Source organism: Artemia franciscana, chromosome 5 (assembly GCF_032884065.1).
Source record: "Artemia franciscana chromosome 5, ASM3288406v1, whole genome shotgun sequence".
NCBI classification, from domain to species: Eukaryota; Metazoa; Arthropoda; class Branchiopoda; order Anostraca; family Artemiidae; genus Artemia; species Artemia franciscana.
This window is the reverse complement of record NC_088867.1, coordinates 19,058,973-19,079,903: the sequence shown is the minus strand read 5'-3', so window position 1 is coordinate 19,079,903 and position 20,931 is coordinate 19,058,973. Positions and strand designations below refer to the sequence as shown.

Genomic DNA, 20,931 nt, shown 5'->3' with positions numbered 1-20,931 from the left:
AGTCGTTACACTGATGAGCTTACTTTCAGGAACCAAAACCGTCATGATTTCTTCTGTCTTTAAACAATTCTGCATAGACTTCCGAAGGACTTTAAGAGTACACATCTAAAAGTTTCATGTGCATAGATCAACTACTTTCTTTGAAATATTAAAAAAAAGTTAACACAGAAAGTCATTGTTTGTCCCAGGCCACTCTGTGGTTTGTAAATAGTACAGAATAGGCCTCCATACTTAGCACAAAAAAAAACTAATATCAACAAGCCTGATTTTCAGCCAATCTTTTCACCGAACAATCTTGGGTTAGGTTTCTGGGGCAGGCTCAAATTCCAATTCTTGAAAATAACTGGAAGTTTTTTTCACCGAGATCAACAGCTTTTTTGAAATACTGAAAAAAAGCTCTTCCAGAAACAGAAAGTGAAATCAAGGCATTTTGTCAAGGTGTATTGACTTAATTTGAACTTTTGGTAGGTAATTGCACAGTAACCTAAAGTAACCAATTGCTTGCCGCTCAAACTTCTTTAATATTCGAAAGAAAGTAGTTGAGCTGTATGAAAGAAACTTTTAAGAATCAGCTATTTATCAAATGCTGAAACCTTCTGAAATTTTTCTTCACCTGAGTCGTGTACTTTATTCTTCAATGTTAATAAAAATTGGTCCAGGAAGTATTTGTCTAATTAACTTTGTTTTGTTTGAAAAGTCATTGATTCATACATTCTAGTCTTATTATTATTATTATTTATTGAAAACCCATCTTTATTTAAAAAGAAGATGACGGAGCGCTACAAAGAAAAAAAAAACAAAAGCGAAAGATCACTATGCAACTATGATAACGTATCTAGTGTTGAAGAAGTCAATTCCATGCATGATTTGAAATCCTTCGGCTGTGTTTGTCCATAAGTTTAGCAACGGCTATAGTAGGATCTGTTATATGAATACTATTGATGAACTTTGAACTACGTGTCTAAATTTTATAACTAAGCAGATCTTTTGCGAAATGGAGGAGAGTGGAGCGGATTTTTAATTTTTCAGCATTTGTAAGAATCATCCAATAGGGTGCAATGTAAAGGATGCAGGGGAGAGCAACAATGTTGTACAGCATTGCCAGATAATGGTGATTGAAGCGAAGCTTAGCAGAGACTATGGAAGCATATGAAACTGATATTTGGCGTTTAGTGCTCTCTGTTAGGAGACGACGAGTGTGAGAAATTGTATTTCTAATGAGAATACCAAAATAAACGATTTTGTCAGACGGGCGGATCTTTGAACTTCCAAAAACAATTTAATCAGGAAGTGGGCCTTTCCAGTTAAAAAGTACTACGTCAGACTTTTCAGCATTAAATTCAAGACCCAATTTAAGTATTCTAGTAGCAGTTTTTGGAAAGTTTCAGAAATTTTGTCCAAAATTAGGTCGATGCTAAAAAGCCAATCAGCATAAGTAACTAAGGAGATATTGATGCCAGAAATAATGCAAGATAACTCACACTAGTCCTGAGATTCGAGAACATAATTATTGAAATTAACAAGGTGAGGAAATGGCACCTTGCCTGGCTCCTCTCTTAACTGGTGCAGTTTTATCCAGTGGCTTTGCCATTTCGGCTTGCTTAAGAGGGATCTTAAGTTAGTATACATATCCCTTTGAAATCTGATGATTGCCAAATTTACTTCTGTTTTAGCAGCCCTTAAAGGTATAAGAAGGTGGATCAGGAAGCCAAAGGGGTGATGAAAATCATGACTCGCTAAGCCGAGTGAACTACTTGTACAAGAAGCACATCATGACACGCCAAGACGAGTGAACTACTTCCGCAAGCAGTATCTAGCAGAGCATTTGCAACAACCGCAATGGAGTTTTCACATCCAATACCATTCTGAAGGCTAAATTGGTACACTGGCGTGTAACATTTTCTTCGAGCTCTTTTATGAATAGTATTTCATAAGACATGCAAAAACTAGTTGATATAATTACGGGTCTGAAAGAGGTGCATTGATTGGAGGTGTTTTGTTTTTTCGGAATAGAAGAAAGATCTCCCACACAGAACGCTGATGGAACCAACGATTAGTAAAAATCATCTGCAGTAGTAACGTGAGGTGTTCTAAAAGCGCATGACTACCATTTTTGATATGAAAAGCATGAATTATATCTATACATCGTGACAGCTTTGGCTTAAGGCTCATAATAGCATCAGCCACAGACACAACAAAACCTGTACAATTAGAGTCAGGGTTTGCATGCAAGAATCCTATTCAACATATTTGTGTTAAAGTAGGGGTTTGGTGGAGAGAATTCGGCCTCAGAGAAAGAATACTACTCAGATGGAGGAGCATCAGCTGTGAAAAGATAAGTTTTAGGGATTCTTGGACGGAGTGTCGACCAAAGGAAACGAGGGTTATTGTTTTTTTGCAGTCTATGTGATTACCTACTGATATTTTCAGTTAACTTACCTAAATCCACATCAATACTGCCTTCAAAATAATTCAGCCCATCAAATCAAAAATTTTCTTCTAAATATTCCAGTTTCTGCCAACAAATTCAAGGCATGCAGATTCTGGGCACTCCATGACCCCAATGGCTAAATGCATAGCCAAAATTAGCATCAGTATACAAATTCACGCTCTTATTTTATTTGATGAGGGAGCCTCCCTCCCCCAGAAAGAGCGGTTTAAAAATGTAAAAAAATATACTTTTTTACCGCAAAAAATCGAAACTCCATCGTTTATTGGTTTAAGTACGAGACTCGTCAGTGCAGTTTATGAGAAAGTGGTTCCAATACCACAATTTTAAGAATATAGTGCAAAAGAGTGAGATTCTTCTGTTATAGAAATGAAACTGGTAAACTACCTTCGCCCCCCTGAATTATATCGCCAAATCGTAAAATAGATGCAAATACCTTCGGTCCCAAAAAGTTCGTCATCAGTATACTAGCTAGCGTCTTTTCCGATGTGAATAACAAATAGCTCTCCCTTATGGTGACATACCAATATCTCTAATATCTTATGACCCTCCCAATTGTACTAAAGTGGTTTCTTTACCCTTTTATAATTGTGTTTAACCAAACACTATTAAACATTGACCAGTATTTATAAGTTTGCAGATGATTTGACTATGCTTGACTTTTTTAAAACCACATTACTGATGATTGGACTGTCAATTCAGAAATTAAAAATACCAAGAAAATCACCATAAAGGTAAAAGATTAAGCATACATTTAAGCAGATCAAAAAAGGAAAATGTCCAATTTCTAATAAATTAAGTAAGGTAATTTACGATTGAATTCCTTTGCAAACTTGAACGATTCCTTGTATTGATTCAGACACTAAAACTGTTTACTGTTCCCATTATAGTTCCTATTTTAACTATACTTATCCTTTTCTGCATCCTGGGATCCTCAGAGACACGAGGTTAGAATTCAAAACTAATAAAAATGAGGTTCGCAGCATCTTACCTGACTTACGAGAAAGATTTGGTAAAATTTAGCCAAATGTCACCCGAAGAAAAACGCCACCTTCTGACTATGGATTCCGGACTTAAATGCATCAACTTTGAATATCGCTAACTATTCTCCCATTCTTCTAAATAAAATCTTCACCCTTCCTAATACAAGAATTAAGGTCCAAAGAGCAAAAATTTAGGTATGGAATTTAACCCAATTATAACGAGGTGGTGGCACTTTTTTGTTCTTTTGCGTCATTTTAATTGTGAATCTCAAGGTTTTCTCTAAGAAATGTGGATAACGACCTGTCTCTTTGCTGAGTTATAAAAGAAGACTGTGAAAATGAGTCTCTTGCAAATTAATGAAAACACGTTTTACACATCGTTACAAAAGCGACGGCAAAACCTATAAAGAACATAACCTATTCTATATAAAATGACAGGACTACTTTCCCCTGAACCAACCGTTTATGCAAAGGCCTATAGGCAATATTCGGGACAAAAATTGCATCCCTATTCCGCGATTTCCAAAGTATACATAATTAACAATAAATATTTGCAAGAAAATTTCACGGCAGATTCCAAATAAACATGGACTTTCATGAAGTAAAATATTAATGTAATGGACTCTGATGAAGTAATTTTAATGAAGTAAAAGTAAGGTTGTCGTTATCATTTCTGCTGGAAAACGTCATATTAAAAGTGAAACTAAGTTTGACAGTCTCAGTAGCCACATTGGTGGGCCTTGCGGTAAAAAAATAAGAGAAGAAAGTTTTTGGGATTTATTTGTCGAAATTTAACACGATAGAAAATAAGCCCAGAGCCTACCACTACTGGTACTGCTTTATATAATGTATATCTTTTCCGAGTGATTATCCATTCTACAGTCGCAACCATGCTCTTTGGTTGCAACTATTAAGTCCTCTTGTTATTTCTTCATCTTGCTGCACACAGTTACAGCAAAACTATTTGCTACTACTAATACAGCTACTAACAAGTAACCGCAGCACCAAGCCGCCTGTGGCCAACACAGCTGCGTACGCTCCTCCTCCATCCTGATTTATTCAAAATCTCCCTCTTTACACCCTCTCAGGAAGTTTCCATATCCCTTAAACCTTTCTTTACAACGTTGTCCCACCCCAACCGCAGACAACTTGCTTTCCACTTATCCCTAGAAGGCTGGTCAAAAAGAGCAATCTTTGGCAATCTGTCATCTTACATTTGCAAATCGCGCCTTAGCCATCTCAACCTTTCTCTCATCATGACCCGAGAAAGCGGGATTGAACCACACTTTTAAGTTTTACATGTCTAGGTGAATATCTTTTCATTATAGAAATTAAGTCATCAAGGTAGATATTTTAGATTCAGTATCTTTTTCGAGGGAGTGGTCAACCCCCTTATTCGCATATTACAAATTCTATGTGAAACCTTCCAAGTTTTCTCTTTTGTCGCTGCTGGTTAGTACTCTAGCGCTATCTTCACTTGTCACTAATAGATGACCGTAAGGCTGCCGTTCGCCATAAAATTTAAATAGCCCTAACATTTTAAAACAATTTGTGTCTAGATCTAGTTTTGATCCTACAGTGTGACTAAGATGGTGTCGGAAGTAGTATTTTGAATAATAAAAATGTCTGATGAAAAAGAACTTGTGGATGTTGGTGTTGAGCTGGATAAACGTACTAAATCCAAAAATGATACTTTCTATGTTGATGTTGGCAAAGATATTGACATAGATATAAGTGTTCCAGAGACTATAACTGGATCTTCCATGTCAGGAAGTCCAATTCAAAAGAAGCAGGATAGTAAAAGCTGTCCCAAAGGCACTAGTAAACCAGTTGAAAAGCTAGAATCCCCTAAAGAAGTGTTAATTGGTGGAAATGGAAAGAAACTTAGTGGAATCTCTTCAACAAACAGCAGCCTTTCTCAAATACCAATTCCCAAAAGCTTAAATAATATTAGTTCTTCCAGTAGCATCAAAACTGCTAAAACTATTGATTTGAAGGATATAAGCAACAAACCAAGTCCATCTCAAGGAACAAGGGATAGAAGCAACTCCTTTGCCTCATCTAAAGAATTGCCATCACCTGAAAGGAAATCAACAGGTTTTGAAAAATCAGAAATTAATGAAGGAAGTGCTAAAAAGTCTATTTCTCTCCAGAAATTAGAAAAACCAAGCCTTCCATTGCCTTTAACTCCTGCTGTCTCTCCAACAAAGCTGTATGCCAGTGAAAAGGGCAAAGAAGTGTCTCCACTTAGCTCAGACCCTAATTATGACAAGCTAAAGTCACCTGATGATCTATTTCTAGTATCTTGCCATGAAATTCAATCAAAAATAAGTCCTGTACTTTCAATTCAGGGTCCTGATACACAAAATCCACAAGATAATAGACCACCAACTCCAGAGTATTCTTTGCCTAGCAAGCTCCAGAATAAGCCCTCAAGTCCATTACCAAAAAAACAAGCTTACACAAGTCAATCTCCCAGCAACAAGACAAGTTCTGAGTTATATTTATTGTCCACTAAAAGAGATGTTGTGACCAACATACCAGGGTCCCACTGGACCCCATTGAGAGTGCTTCAAGAGCCCAAGCAAACATTACAGAGAAAGGATCCTGCTGCATCATTACCAGAAAAAAGGTAATAAATAGGTCTATAGCCTATCCTTAGTTATTCATTTCAGGACCAATATTAATGGTTAAAAGAAAATTTGGTAAAACTAATATTACATAAGCTTGTCAATGTCTTGAAAAGAGTACATTTTAGTTCTAAACAAAATGATGATACTAGTCTATAGTTAGGCATATTCAAAAGAAAGCACTAATAAACTCTGAAAACAACTTTTAAAAATCCTAAAATATTTACATAATTCCCCAAAGTACTTCACTTTTTTTTACCCTCCTCTCTAATGTGGAAATATATAGGCCTAGCAAAAATTTGAATCTTTGGTGCCCCTAGGCCCAATTAATTCTTTTTCATGGAGATACAGAGATTTACAAGGAAATCTCCAAAAATTTTGGATAAGTGGAAGCCCTGAACAGAAAGCAATAGACGTGTGATTAGCCAAAAGTAATGCAAGAGCAAGGTGATATCAAGCTCTCAGTTGTCATTCTTGGGAGACATTTGACAGTTGATAATCACTATGGAATTCCTGCATTGTTTTAAATCACTTTTCTTTGAATAGACAGTATGGCAGCAAAGTGCACTTGGCACTTTGACAATAAATCACATCAGCCCAGGTTTTGCTAAGAAAAAAACCCTCAATGTTTTTTCTCCCCTTGGTATTGTGCTCCCTTAGGCCAAGGTGTGGTGGGCCTATGTGCAAATCCTGGATTGTATGTCACTCTTTTTTTGAAACAAATCTAACCTCAAACAAAAAGCTCAATGAAATCAAGAAATAGAAAAATTCTTGAGTTACATATTTCTGGGCTATATTTTGTACATTAGGTGTGAGAGAAAAGTGATGGGTTTTTAGGAATGATGTAGGAAAGTATTTTATGATTTTGAAATTATTTTCAAAATTTTAGTGTTTCCTTTTGGATGGGCTGTACTGTAGACCAATACCAAAATATTTTTCATTATCATAGAAAGTTGCAAAGTGTTAAGAAAAGTTTGAAGCTATCTTATTGGAAAAATAATGAATCTGTGTAAATACAGCTTTCAGAAGTAGATTTGCAGCCCAGGCAGATGTTTGAGATTAAGCTTCTACATCCAAACAATCTCTATTTGTAATGCTTTGAAAGATTCTGTGAATATTTTCCTGCTTATAATGAATTTGAAATTCTGTGAGGTATACTATGTTTATCCTGATTTTGAACTATTTTTTTTTAAGTTTAACTTAAAAGTGCTTTTCCTAGACTTTCAGGTTTTGGAAAAACAGTTCTAAAGATTAGAGCCAGACTGTAAGCCAAATTTGAGTTGTTGATTCAGATTTTTTTTTAGCTTATTCATTTTTCATTAACACTTGTTTTTTTTTAATGCAAATAAAAAAACAGTAGCAAAACTAGTGTGTTAATATGTATAGGCCTAGGATTATATCAAGACATGAGGGGGGGGGGGGGTCTGGGATACAGTTAACTAGCAGCAACTTTTTAAAATTTTGGTACTTTTGTCTTTTGGCCACCACCCTCAAGATCTTGTATTGCAAACATGAGACAATAACCAGTTTTCATGGTCTTTATAACAGTCAATATTAGCTTCAGCTCAGTGGGGAAACTACATTGTAGCCATATTTTAATTGAATATTTAGTTGGTATTTTGGTTAGGTTAGTTTAGGTTATATATTTAATATAGTGCAGTCTGGTTGGCCCCCCTTCCATAATGTTTTGTTGTAGTTTTCATAATTTTTTTTATATAGCATTATATTTTGATCATATTTTGTTTTATTTCATTAGCAATCAAGAAACTTCACTTCTCAACAGAACTTTAGTGTGGTGGCTATAAGACACAAGTACCACTTTACAATTAGAATCTTTCTGTTACCCAAGTTTAGCTCCTTTTTGCAGAATATATTAAATTGTATGAGCAGGCAAACAGAAGATTTTAATTAAATGGAAGGTAATTGGAGTTTTGCCTTCATCCTCTAGATTTCAAAAGTTTTTGTTGGAAAATCTCTTATTTTGGTATTTTCAGTAAAAAGCACAAAATTTCCCACCCCCAATATTTTAAAAGTATGCCCCCATTCATTACATTTTTATGGATTAATGCCCTTGTAGACAAGTAGTGGATGAACAAGCTTGAAGACACACTTCCAAAAACAATCTTCAAATTAGGTTTGTTTATGGAAAGAAAACATCTATGTTGAAATTTGTATTAGTATGTCAAATTTTTGAGTTTGTGAAAAGTCAATTCTGTGGACAGGGAAAGGGTGGAAGATATAACAGGAAAACAGGTTCCTTGGCAATAAAGTTTCAGTTGTGTTGCTCTGCAGCTTTCTAAGATAGGAAAAAAACCACTCTACTTGATCGTTAGAAAAAATTCATATCCCAACATTAAATATTATCTGGTATTTTCATGTACATCATAATATAAAATCAATCAGTGGCCCATGCTGTTCTGATTCTTTTTATCTCCAAGATAGTTATATTTGCAGCAATTCTACTTTAGTCCTTGTTTGTCTGTGTCTAAGAATATTGGGATTAAACAGGTGTTACACCTTCTTGCTTAAGGTCAGTTTTTGTTTTTATTTTTGCTGTATTTTAGGATTATGAAAATTACAGCACTAGTACTTTTTATTGTACACTTCTTAAGATAGGATGTTGCAATTTTTTGAAATTAGTTCTGCAGACTCTCTAGTCCTTGCATGGCAATTTCATAGGAAAAGGACATTTAAATTTACTAATCTATTGTTTTTTTTTATTTTCACTTTCATTCCCTAAAAGAAAAATTTTAATGTCACTAATATTAATTATATACATCTATATTTTAAAAGTTAAGTTTCAAATAAACAACAATACTTTCTTTTTGTAAAGCACTAATAGTTTTCCATATTATATATTTAGAAAAAAATTATACACAAAGCTTACCATATGTATTTTGCGAATGAAAATGAAGTAGGGTATAGTTAGACATCTTTTACAGAGAAAACAGTTTAAATTATAAATTAAGCCTGGTTTAAATAGACTTGGTGTTGCTTGGAATGGTCTTTCGATTTGTCTGACTCTTATAACTCTAAACTACGATTATAATCAAACAGTTCGTGGTAACGAACTGTAGCAAGGAGCGACCCGGCTCAATAGTAGCCAAAACTCAAAAAAATGGAATTTTGATACCAATAGCTACATCAAAAGAATCGCATTTTAATGCTGGTTTTAAATATATAAGTTTCATCAAGTTTAGTCCTACCTATCAAAACTTACGAGCCTGAGAAAATTTGCGTTATTTTAGAAAATAGGGGGAAACGCCCCCTAAAAGTCATAGAATCTTAACGAAAATCACACCATCAGATTCAGCGTATCAGAGAACCCTACTGTAGAAGTTTCGAGCTCCTATCTACAAAAATGTGGAATTTTGCATTTTTTGCCAGAAGGCAGATCACGGATGCGTGTTTATTTGTTTTTTTGTTTGTTTTTTTTTTCCCCAGGGGTGATCGTATCGACCCAGTTGTCCTAGAATGTTGCAAGATGGCTCATTCTAACGGAAATGAAAAGTTCTAGTGCCCCTTTTAAGTGACCAAAAAAATTGGAGGGCACCTAGGCCCCCTCCCACGCTAATTATTTTCCCAAAGTCAACGGATCAAAATTCTGAGATAGCCATTTTATTCAACGTAGTCGAAAAACCTTATAACTATGTCTTTGGGGACGACTTACTCCCCCACAGTCCCCGTGGGAGGGGCAACAAGTTACAAACTTTGACCTGTGCTTACATATAGTAATGGTTATTGGGAAGTATACAGGCGTTTTCAGGAGGATTTTTTTGGTTTGGGGGAGGGGTTGAGAAGAGGGGGATATGCTGGGGGAACTTTCCTTCGAGAATTTGTAATGGGAGAAGAAAATTTCCATAAAGGGAGAGCAGGATTTACTAGCATTATTTAAAAAAAAACAATTAAAAAATAAAAGTGAAAAAGCTTTTTCAGCTGGAAGTAAGGAACAGCAATAAAACTTAAAACAAACAGAAATTATTACCCATATGAGGGGCTCACCTCCTTCTAATACCTCGCTCTTTAAGCTAAAGTATTTTCAGTAATTTCAACTACTTATTCTACGGCTTTTGTGATTCAGGGGGTCATTCTTAATGAATCGGGATAAAATTTAAGCTTTAGTGTAAAGAGCGAGGTACTGACGATGGGGCGAATCCCCTCATATATGTAATAAAAACATGAGAATACAAAAGTTCTTTAAGTAAGCTAATTTATAAGTTACGTAAATCTTTTACCAATAAAAAGATTCGTAAAAAATTTAAAGTTCTAGTTGCCTTTTTAATTAACCAAAAAATCGGGGGGCAACTAGGCTTCGTCCCCCGCTCTTTTTTTCTCAAAATCATTCGATCAAAATTATGAGAAAGCCATTTAGCAAAAAAAAAAAAATATGCAAATTTCGTTTTGATTATTCCTCTGCGGAGAGCCAAAATCAAAACATGCATTGATTCAAAAATGTTCAGAAATTAAATAAAAAAAACAAGTTTTTTTAACTGAAAGTAAGGAGCGACATTAAAACTTAAAACGCACAGAAATTACTTCGTATATGAAAGAGGCTGCTTCCTCATCAACGCCCCGCTCTTTACGCTAAAGTTTTTTACTGTTTTAAAAAAAAGAATTGAGAGAAAGAGTCAAACTTTAGCGTAAAGAGCGGGGCGTTGATGAGGAAGCAGCCTCTTTCATATACGAAGTAATTTCTGTGCGTTTTAAGTTTTAATGTCGCTCCTTACTTTCAGTTAAAAAAACTTGTTTTTTTATTTAATCATTTGTAAAGCACTAATAGTTTTCCATGTTTATATTGAGAAAAAAATTATACACAAAGTTTACCATATGTATTTGGCTAATGAAAATAAAGCAGGCCGTAGTTAGACACCTTTTACAGAGAATACAGTTTAAATTCTAAATTAATCCTGGTTTAAGTAGACTTGGTGTTGCTTGAAATGGTCTTTCGATTCGTCTGACTCTATAACTCTAATTCATAATTATAACCATAGTTACAAGCAGAATTGTTTACAGCATAGTTACAGGACAATTAGAATTGTTTATCATATTATCAGAAATATTCTTAAAAAGGGTTCTTTGCAAAACTTTATTTCAAATCTTGCAAATAGTTGAAAACAGTAAAGCATAGATGATTCAAATGAAGTAGAGAAAAGTTCATTGCTTATTGTTGCTCTTAGTCATAATTAAGAGTTTGGTCAACTGTATATCATCAGGCTAAAACAAGACGGCATATCTGACATTTTTATTATCTACATTAGAGTAACATTTTGAAACTTTTCATAAAAATAGGGCTTTCTTCTAGAATTTAAGTTAAAAAAAAATCATTAAATAATTTGGTTTATCTGAATAAAATGGCTCAATTTGGTATTGCGCCAGCCTACCTACCTATTGGTAACCAAATTAAATTCACACAGTATAGTCTTTTATTATCCTTCATTGTATTCCAATATAATCATTTATATTTATATTTACAGCATTGCTGTAAAGATTTGGGCTCAGTGCCCTTTTTGCATGTATCAGATACCCACTACCCAAGGAAACTTTTGAATATCTCCTTTTTCAAATAGAAAAGAAAAGAACTTTCTCTGAATAAATCTGAATTTGAAAAATTCATTTGGCCAATTTATTTTTACCTGTCCCAGGCTTTAACTGGATAATTTTTTACTTCCTGCAACCCCCTCCTTCCTTGTTCTAATCCAATGCTACCTTGTTGTAATGTAAACATTAATTACAGAGGACCTTCTTTATTTAAGGTTTTTTGTATCACTTTGTTACACACATATATTTATTGCATTTATTGACTAAAAGTAACCTGATAGTATTTTCCGTAGTGGAAATACAGATTTAATAAAGTTGTGTCTTCAAAATGTATAAAAAGAAGTATATCTTGTCTCAACAGTTTTTTCGGAAAATTCTCTGATAGGTTTGACATTAAAACTGGAAGTAATTAGCATTGAAATAGGTCAAAGACAAGCTTAGCAGGCTAAAACTTGTTAAATAGCACAAAGTTTGGTAAAAATTCACAAAATTTATACCATAATGCTTGTCTTGCGAGTTTGAGCATTTCCTTTTTTCGACTTCATGGCATATTAGCTGGCTTTTTTGGATAAAGTTAGATAAAGTTCAATTTTTTTCTCAGTACAATAAAGTTGACTAAGTCACATCCAGAAAACAGTTTGTTACCTTGGTAAGCAATTTTATTAAGGTCATGAAAGCCCTGCGTATGAGTTAAAACATATGTTTTTGCAAAAAGATCTATTTCCTTAAAGTTCTGAAAAGGGTGTAAATCTCCCTTCAAGGGGTGATGGGATTAACTTCAAAATATCAAACGGACCTCCATATAAATATTGTATTCTGAGAAACCGGAGGAAAAGAACCAGGGTTTGTTTAAAACCCCCCCATAAAATTGAAGCTCCTTAGATCTCATTCTAAGAGTCAAAGGGTCCTATTTTGACCCAAATCCTCCAAATGAATTCTTTAAAGAGTTGAAACAAAATGTAAGTTTCAGACAACATCCATTTTCTTTTTCCATTTAAAGGTTATTTTAAGTAGGCTATGTAAGATTATATAGAGGAGTCATTTGGAATTACGAAATTACGTTCCTTTAAACCACGTCCCTAAAAAGTATTAGAGAATTGCATTGAGTTATAATATATTTCAAATTTTTTCTAAAATAATTTTTAATTATTCTCACGTTTACCAAATTTTTGTTTTGCTAAGCTTACCTTTGTGCAATTTCGGTGATAATTTACTATACCGTTTCGAACTTTTAATGGGAACATCAAAGTCTCTGCACTATGTTGGCAAATATATATATATATATATATATATATATATATATATATATATATATATATATATATATATGTATATATATATATATATATATATATATATATATATATATATATATATATATATATATATATATATATATATATATATATATTTATTTAATATATATTGGGGGAGGGGCAACAAGGGTCCACATCAGGAGAGTCAAAGGGCTTGGGCTATCCTTCAGGGGGGAGAGCAATGGTGGTTCTGTCCTCTTCAATTTGCTTATACTTACAGTAAGCATTAAGTATTATTAGTATTATTATGAAAGTATTATAGTAAGCAGGTAAATTACAAAGTGATTATAGATGTTGGAATATTTAATTGAAATTTGCGCCCCCGGCGCGTGCCTCTTCCTCTAAAACCACCTGTTGGGAAACGGTGTTGGAAAAATTGTAGAAACACAAGCCCAAATGTGCTTTAAAGATGTCTGTAAATTCTGATGATTCTGTTCTGAATTTCCTCCCGTTAGTCTAATGGGAAATCAAGTCTCTTTGTTAAAAGGGACCATCCAATATGAGCCAAAGCTGAGACTGGACCATTAATTGGATTACATTAATTAATTAATTGGGTCAATGTTGAGTTACTCTCATTGTTAAGGTTGTCTTCACTTTGTGTTACTGTACAACTATAAGAAGTAGCTCCCTTTTAAATACCTTCTTGTAGTTCCTTTCCATTGTTTTTTTTTACTGTTGGTTCCGAGCTGAAGAAAGAAAGTAAGGAGCTCTGCCCTTTCTTGGTTTCATTTGCTGGCATAATTAAATGAAATTGACACAAATTATATTTTAATAAAGCTATAAAACACATCGAAGTTGAGGGTTTGACAAAGCTGTTTTTATGGAGCTGGTTAAGGAACCGAAAGTTTGGCCATCTTACATCGCTGAGCCTATGGGTATGCTTATTCTGAATTAATGATTTGCAGAATATGTAGCAGCACAGCTGTCCCGATCTTGGGAACACACGTGCGTACGCTCTTCCACCTGATGTGGGGAGGGGGTGCACCAAGTGATCAAAAAGTATAGATAGCCTGTTCCTTCCCTAAGTCTTCAATAGGACATTTTCATTGTTCAATAGGATTGTTATCAAGTTACTTTTTAGCAAAGATGTTACTTAGTTAATTTCAAAAATATTCCACAATATATAAATAAACAATGTATATGCGTCAAATATGCATAAATTAAATAGTGGACTCAGTTTTTAATGCAGAATTGCTGCAGACGACATTAGTGTACTGTAAACAAGCTTTTGGGAGGGTCATGGTGATTTTAATAAGATTGGATTTTTTTCCAGTTTTACCTTAAGTATTGAAGTGCATATACCCCTCTACAACTCCCGCGCCCATCAGAGTAGACTAAATCTTGCATTTGAACTACGCACTATTCCAACAACTCTGTGCCTCGCGTCATTCAGTTGCACGTGATTTGAAAATGACGTTTTAGCAAATAAAAAACTACACCCTTTAAATTGCCATTGTGGAAGCCATGTACAGGAAAATTACAACCCCCCTCATTGAACAGCAAGAAAAAATCACTTTTTTTTGCATGGGAAGCAGTGATATATCGTCATATTTTTCTGCGTCGCTATTGAGACACTGGAACATCACAGAGAGCTGTTTAAGGACTCATAAAAGACAATTCTCATATGTTATCGATTTTTTGTATATATTAGACTCGATACGGTAGTCATAAAGTGCCACATGGTGTTCTAAAAGCGGAATTTTTTTGAAATTTTTGGACTGGAAAGGTTCGACCAGACACATGGACATCATATAGAGCTAATTATGGGCTCATTTATAAACTCATATTTATATTTAATTGCTCTTTATAAATTTGACTTAATAAAGCAATCATAAAGTGCCACATGGAACCTAAAAGTACAGTTTGGTTTATGTAGTAAATACGATCCTCATTTACTTGGTAAGAGCTGGCTATTCTGACCATTTATTGCCTTCACCATTTACTTTGGTCTTTCCCTCGTACACGTGTCATTGTGCTGCTACATTTCCGTTTTTTTTCCATTTTATCGTGTGCTTCTTTGATTTTTGTTGTCTTTATAATGAAGTTCTTAGGATGAAAAAGTGTCTGTTGCTCTGAAACAGAATAGTTTTTAAAACGGAACCATCAATTCTTTTTTCCGTTTCCTTTTTTTCATTTTATTTTGTGCTTCTTTGATTTTTGTTGTCTTTATAATGAAGTTTTTAGGATGAAGAAGTGTCTGTTGCTCTGAAACAGAATAGTTTTTAAAACTAAACTATCAATCCTTTTTTCTTTCATAAAATATTTTCCAGTCGGTTCAGCAGAACCTTTTTTGGGGTGGGGCTGGGCTGTTGGGAATTGACTCACCTCTGTTGTTTTTAGGTAGGGCTTAGGCCTACATTAATATTTTGATTTAATATAGCAACGCCAGACTAAAAGCTTTAAACCAGAATAATCTTTCTTTCTGAATTGGAATTGATTGTGGCGTATAATTTTATGTACTGATCCTAAATTTTTTTTTCCTGTTTACGGATCAGCTAGATTGGGTTTCAAATCCGAAAATAATAGTAAATAGGTTCCATCGTAATTAAAGAGCTATTCTATCTGTAAAATAAGTACTTTAAAACTGGTTTTGAGTTTGAAGATTCTCTCGAGGATTCTTTATAAATAATGCTAATATAGATTAAAGTGTTTAAGAGGCTTACATGAAAAAATTGGCTTCCTTCCACCCTAAAATGCAAAAAAAAAGCCGTTCAGAATCAGTGATATTGATGACCAAGCTAATTTCTAGTTTTTAGATTTTGATTGCCATGGCTTCTAATATTTTTCTTTTGGCAAACATATCGTGTAGCAGTTCCCCATGAATACCCAGGGTCATTTCTGTGTTTTTAATGTTGCCACAAAAAATGTAAGAAGATATAATGGCTGTAAAAGCTACTTGAATTTACAATTTAGTTTGGTATATTAAACGCAATATTTTATTATGGCTCGTGTTTTTCCTATCTTTTAAGTTCAATTATTGATATTTATAGGCTATATCAAGACGAGAAGCCATTAAATGATTCAATTACTAGCGATGGGGGCCACGGTCAATCATCAAAAATATATGAACCAAATATTGCATCACCTGTATCACAATACCAGGAGCAAGAGGAACAATCTAGAACGAGGTTTGTATGGTGTTTTTGTTATTGTTTTTTCGTAAAGTCTTGATTCTCTTGAAAGTCGCTTTCATTGGTGTGTCACGTCCACTGCCACTTTCACTGTGAAAGCAGTAGACTGATGTTGTGAAATTGTAGGCAATATACTAATCGATTTTCCCTTGCCCCCTGAATTTATACTAATACTTGAAGGATGAATATCAGCACATTTTTACTTACCGCACTTTCAAATTTTACTGAAGCAAAGTTGACCATTATCAGACAACTTTCACTTGGAGGTGGAAGAGGGAGGGTAGGAGAGTCCAGACCTATGTTTTTCGGGAAATGGTCAAGTTTTTGAAATTTCCATGTAGTTTCTTAAATTTTTGCTGCAGTGTTCTTACTTTTTGATTCTTGAAGTTATATCCCCTCCCCCAACAAAAGAAATTCTAAGACAATTTTCAAAATAAGTGTATATGCAACTAAGCATGAATAGTTGCTTCTCATTATTTTAATGTTATAACCGCTATCAACGATATTAAATGTCCTACTGATTTGGGTAGACTTCTTCTTTTATTTTTTTATCGTTCTCAAGTTAGATCTGCTTTGGAGATTCAATATTACATTTCAATATCACTCCAGTTAGATTAATGTGACTTTAGCAACAAGTAGTAAATTATTTTAGTGAAAGTTTAAAGTAACAATTTTATATTTGTACAGACGGAATAATTTTGGAAAAGACAGCTTTCTTTTGGAGTATACGGTGATTTGAATAGTGTCTGATTTGGTGGCTGTCTAATAAAAATAAAGTATAGGTGAAGTCTAACGTTCATATTTAAATTCGTTTTTAAAGTTGGCGTAACTGACAATTGTTTAAAAAACAGGGAACAAATTGGGGGACTTTCTAGGATTAATTTGAAGGGCCCTACCGAGGAAGTTTGAGAATTTAGGCCCAAAAATGTACTTTCTTTTGGGCCCCATTCTTAAATAAATTCTCCAATACCAGTACATGCATTGTTGTGTAGGTTTGAGATCGTTATTATTACCTAATTTTAGATCAGCGTTTTATCTGCTCAAATAATGACAAATCCTTTGATGCTGAAAGGGGAAAGAGTCAAAGTTTATCAATAAAGAATTTTATTTAATTAGATCGAATCAATTTTCATAGATTTTCAAAGTACCGGTACTCTAACGTAACTGAATATAAATATTTCTTAATGCTTCTGGGAGCTCAGTTCTAATTCAGGAATGACCCAAGATATATCAGGAATTTCAGAAGGGCTGTAAAAATTAAAAACCTTCTCAATAAGGGCTTATGTTTTCATAGCAACATACGAAGGTTTGTTTTTATTTATAACTCTCATCTGTTACTGGAAGATTATAATACTTAGGACTACTGTGTGAACTGATCATATTATGTTTTAGTTGACATGTAAAATTCCATCTAAACTAAAGGACTCAATTTTGGTCAAATAGGTTCAGAAGCCTAGATCTCGAATTTCCTCAATTCATCAATTTGTTTCCATAGCAACAGGACCGGATCTAGGAGGGCTATAGGGGGCAAGCGTCCAAGGTACAAAACAAGTTTCAATTGTAATATTTTGGGGCAAAAATTGTAATATTTACAGCATTGATAGTGCGGCAGGGGGTAGCAAAGTCTACATTAACCTAACTTCACTTCTTGAGTGTGGTCGGGATAACTAACAAGTACCCTTATCTGTTACTGGAAAGCTGCAATCCTTATCATGTGAACTGATTGTGTAAGGTTTTACTCCCGCGCAAAATCACACCTACAACTAAGCTCCTAATTTTTGTCCGCTAAGTTCAGAAGCCTAGATCCTAAATTTTATTTTTTATGCTTAATCCACTTAATAAACTTAACATTTAAATTTGGAAGCTATTTGGAAGGAAGCGAAAGCTTAAATTGGGCTATTTTTTAATTCAGCTAATAAGAAGAGCTAAAGCAGGCCCGGATTGGGAAAAATAATAAAAGCTCTCTGGAAGCGTCCAGAAATTGTAAGCAAATCTTTCCCGAAGGCTTTACACCTCCCTTTTGAGCTCTTAATAGAAAAGGTTCTAAGCTTAAAGACACATTTTAAATAACATAAACAAATAAAAAAGAAAACGATTTTTGGCTGGAATTACGACTTGTTGTTGAGAACAAAGAAGACATGTTAAGGCATTTAAGCAGAGGCGATCAGATGGCTTTATTTCTAGGATATAACAGGAAGAAGGCTTTAATTACATTGTATAATCCTGTGTGACAGTTTCTGGAAACCATAATTTTATTCTTCTGCGCGTAATTGCCAAGCTTATAACAGAGAGGAGAGCTTCTACACAGGCTCCGAAAAGCATAATAGCGAACATTCGGGTGCTTTGTCTGTTTTTGATATCCAAATAAAGAAAGATTTTGGGGCTGTTAAAGAACCCACTTGTACTAGTTAGACTCCTCCGAATATCTTGAAAAAGTGTTTTAGGAACTTGAAAAAGTGTTGCAGAAGTTTAGATGGGTTTGACCCCCCCTCCTCTACATACAAATATGTAACTATATACATGTATTTGCTCCCTCACATCATGTATACTAAAATCGGCTCTAGGCATTTACCCCCGGTGCTTAGCCCCTGGAAAACACCCCTTCCCCCCTGTGGAAAGTACCTCCCACGGATAATACCTCCTCCCCCCGGAAAATACCCTCCCCCTGGAAAATCCTCTCCCGTGGAAAATAAGGCTTTCCAAATCTGAGAATTTTGTCGGAGTTTTTTTTTTCGGTAGGGACAAGGAGCTTTCGTAATTGTGTATTATACATCATTCACTCGAGTTTACGCAAAGTATAACTCGAGAACAAACTGGTCTCTTCCAGCTTAGTGCGAATCAAGACAGAGACAAGTGACAGAATAGATTCGAAATATAAACTTTGGGCTATATATTTGCACATAAGGGCATCTGGACAGTTTGAAGTCAGAACGCAATTTTTACTTAATAATATGCAGAATAATTGTACCTAACACATTTTGCATGCAGACTTGGCATACTTTACCCCTCCCCCTCCCTAATGTGGAAATATATAGCCCAAATTTGTTTCTAAAGTAACGAAGAAACTGGTTTGTTCTCGAGTTTTACACATCGTAAACTTGAGTGAGTGACATAATACACAAGTACCAGAATTTTTCATGGAGAGAGAGCCAGATTTCCCGATATTATTTGAAAACGATAAGAAATTAAATTAAAAAACAAGTTTTTTCAACTGAAAGTAAGGAGCAACGTCAAACCTTATGAACGAACATAAATTGTTACGTATTTGAAAAGGGTTGCTTCCTCCTCAAAACCACGATCTTTACGCTAAAGTTTTTCTTATAGAACTTGCAATTTTAATTGCTCGTTTGTTCGTTAATGTTAATTTTTGCTCGTTTTGAGTTTGAATCGGTTATTTATTGTTATTTCTGTTCGTTGTGGGCTTAATTAATTTATTAATGATGATTTGTGGTAGTATTACGCTTGGAAAATTATTTGAGTTTATTTCTACTCCTTATGGCTTAATGAAGCTCTTTACTATTCTTTGACAGACTTGTTTTGTGGAATTCTTTTTAAAATAATTTCTGTTCATTTTTTATTGACATAGACTTTTTCATAAGAAAAATTATTTCAGGTATTTTTGTTTTTTTCTATAAGACTCCATAGTTTTTACTTTGAAGATTATTTGACTTTATTTTTGCTCATTTTTGGTTTAATGAGGCTCTTTACTTTTCTTTAAAACACTTGTTCTGTATGTTTCCCATTAACAAATTCTATCTGAAAGTAATTAAATAAAGTTTTCAACTGAAAGTAAGGAGTAACATCAAACTTTAAAACGAACAGAAATGATTATGTATATGAAAAGGGTTGCCTCCTCCTCAAGACCTCACTCTTTACGCTAAATTTTTTTTTAAAGAATTTAAAAACAAAGCTTATTGTTCTAATTCAACGGCAATTGTGTTTCAGGAATTTTTTAAAGAATTAGGACAAAAAGTCAAAACTTTAGCGTAAAGTGCAAGGTCTTGTGGAAGGGGCAACTCCTTTCATATACTTAATAATTTCGGTTCATTTTAAGTTTTGATGTTCCTCCTTACTTTTAGTTGAAAAAACTTGTTTATTTAAATTTAATTTCTGATCATTTTCAAATAGTAACGGGAAATCCAGCTCTCTCCATGAAAAATTCTGGTACTTGTGTATTATACGCCGTTACTCAAGTTTAAGATATGCAAAACTCGAGAGCAAACCAGTTTCTTCGTTAATTTCTTCGTTACTTTAGAAACAAATTTGGGCTATATATTTGCACATTAGGGGGGCGGGGGGGATGGGATCAAGTATAGCGGGTCTGCATGCAAAATGTGTTAGGTACAATTATTCTGCATATTATGAAGTAAGAATTGTTTTCTGACTTCAAACTGTCCAAATACCCCCCACCCCCTTATGTGCAAATATAAAGCCCAAATTAAATATTTTCCATCTATTCTGTCATTTTTCTTTGCCTTGCCTCATGCTAAGCTGAAAGAAACTGACGAAGAAATCGGTTTGTCCCCGAGTTTTACACAGCGTAAACTTGAGTGAGCGGTGTATAATACCCTAGTCCAAAATTCCTTCCTCCTACGGAAAATAAAAAAACTCAAATAAAATTCTCAAATTTGGAAAGCCTTATTCTCCACTGGGGGGGGGGGGAGAAGGAAGCTTATTTCCCCTGGGTTATTTTCCGTGGGAGGAGGTATTTGCCGGGGTGTATTTTCCGATGGGGGGGGGGTAAACGCTGGCCACCACTAAAATCATTGTATGATTGTGATTTCAATAAGTTTTAACGTGTTCACATTTCTGCAAAAATGTATCTTTAAAGCTTTTGTTTTGAAATCGGCCATTTGCATGATTCAGCGCTCATATCCCTGGGAA

At 34.4% G+C, this 20,931-nt stretch overlaps 2 protein-coding genes across 2 annotated transcripts in view; both read left to right on the top strand.

Moving 5' to 3' along the window:
* Nucleotides 1-20,931, top strand: part of LOC136027058 (proton channel OtopLc-like) — a 428,472-nt gene that overhangs the window by 311,274 nt on the left and 96,267 nt on the right. The window lies entirely within an intron of this gene.
* LOC136027061 (uncharacterized) overlaps nucleotides 4,975-20,931 on the top strand; it is a gene marked incomplete at its 3' end in the record, with an annotated part of 93,843 nt that continues 77,886 nt past the window's right edge. The window contains 2 exon segments of the mRNA XM_065703989.1: nucleotides 4,975-6,064; nucleotides 15,907-16,044. Coding sequence (XP_065560061.1) covers nucleotides 5,055-6,064; nucleotides 15,907-16,044 — 1,148 coding nt within the window.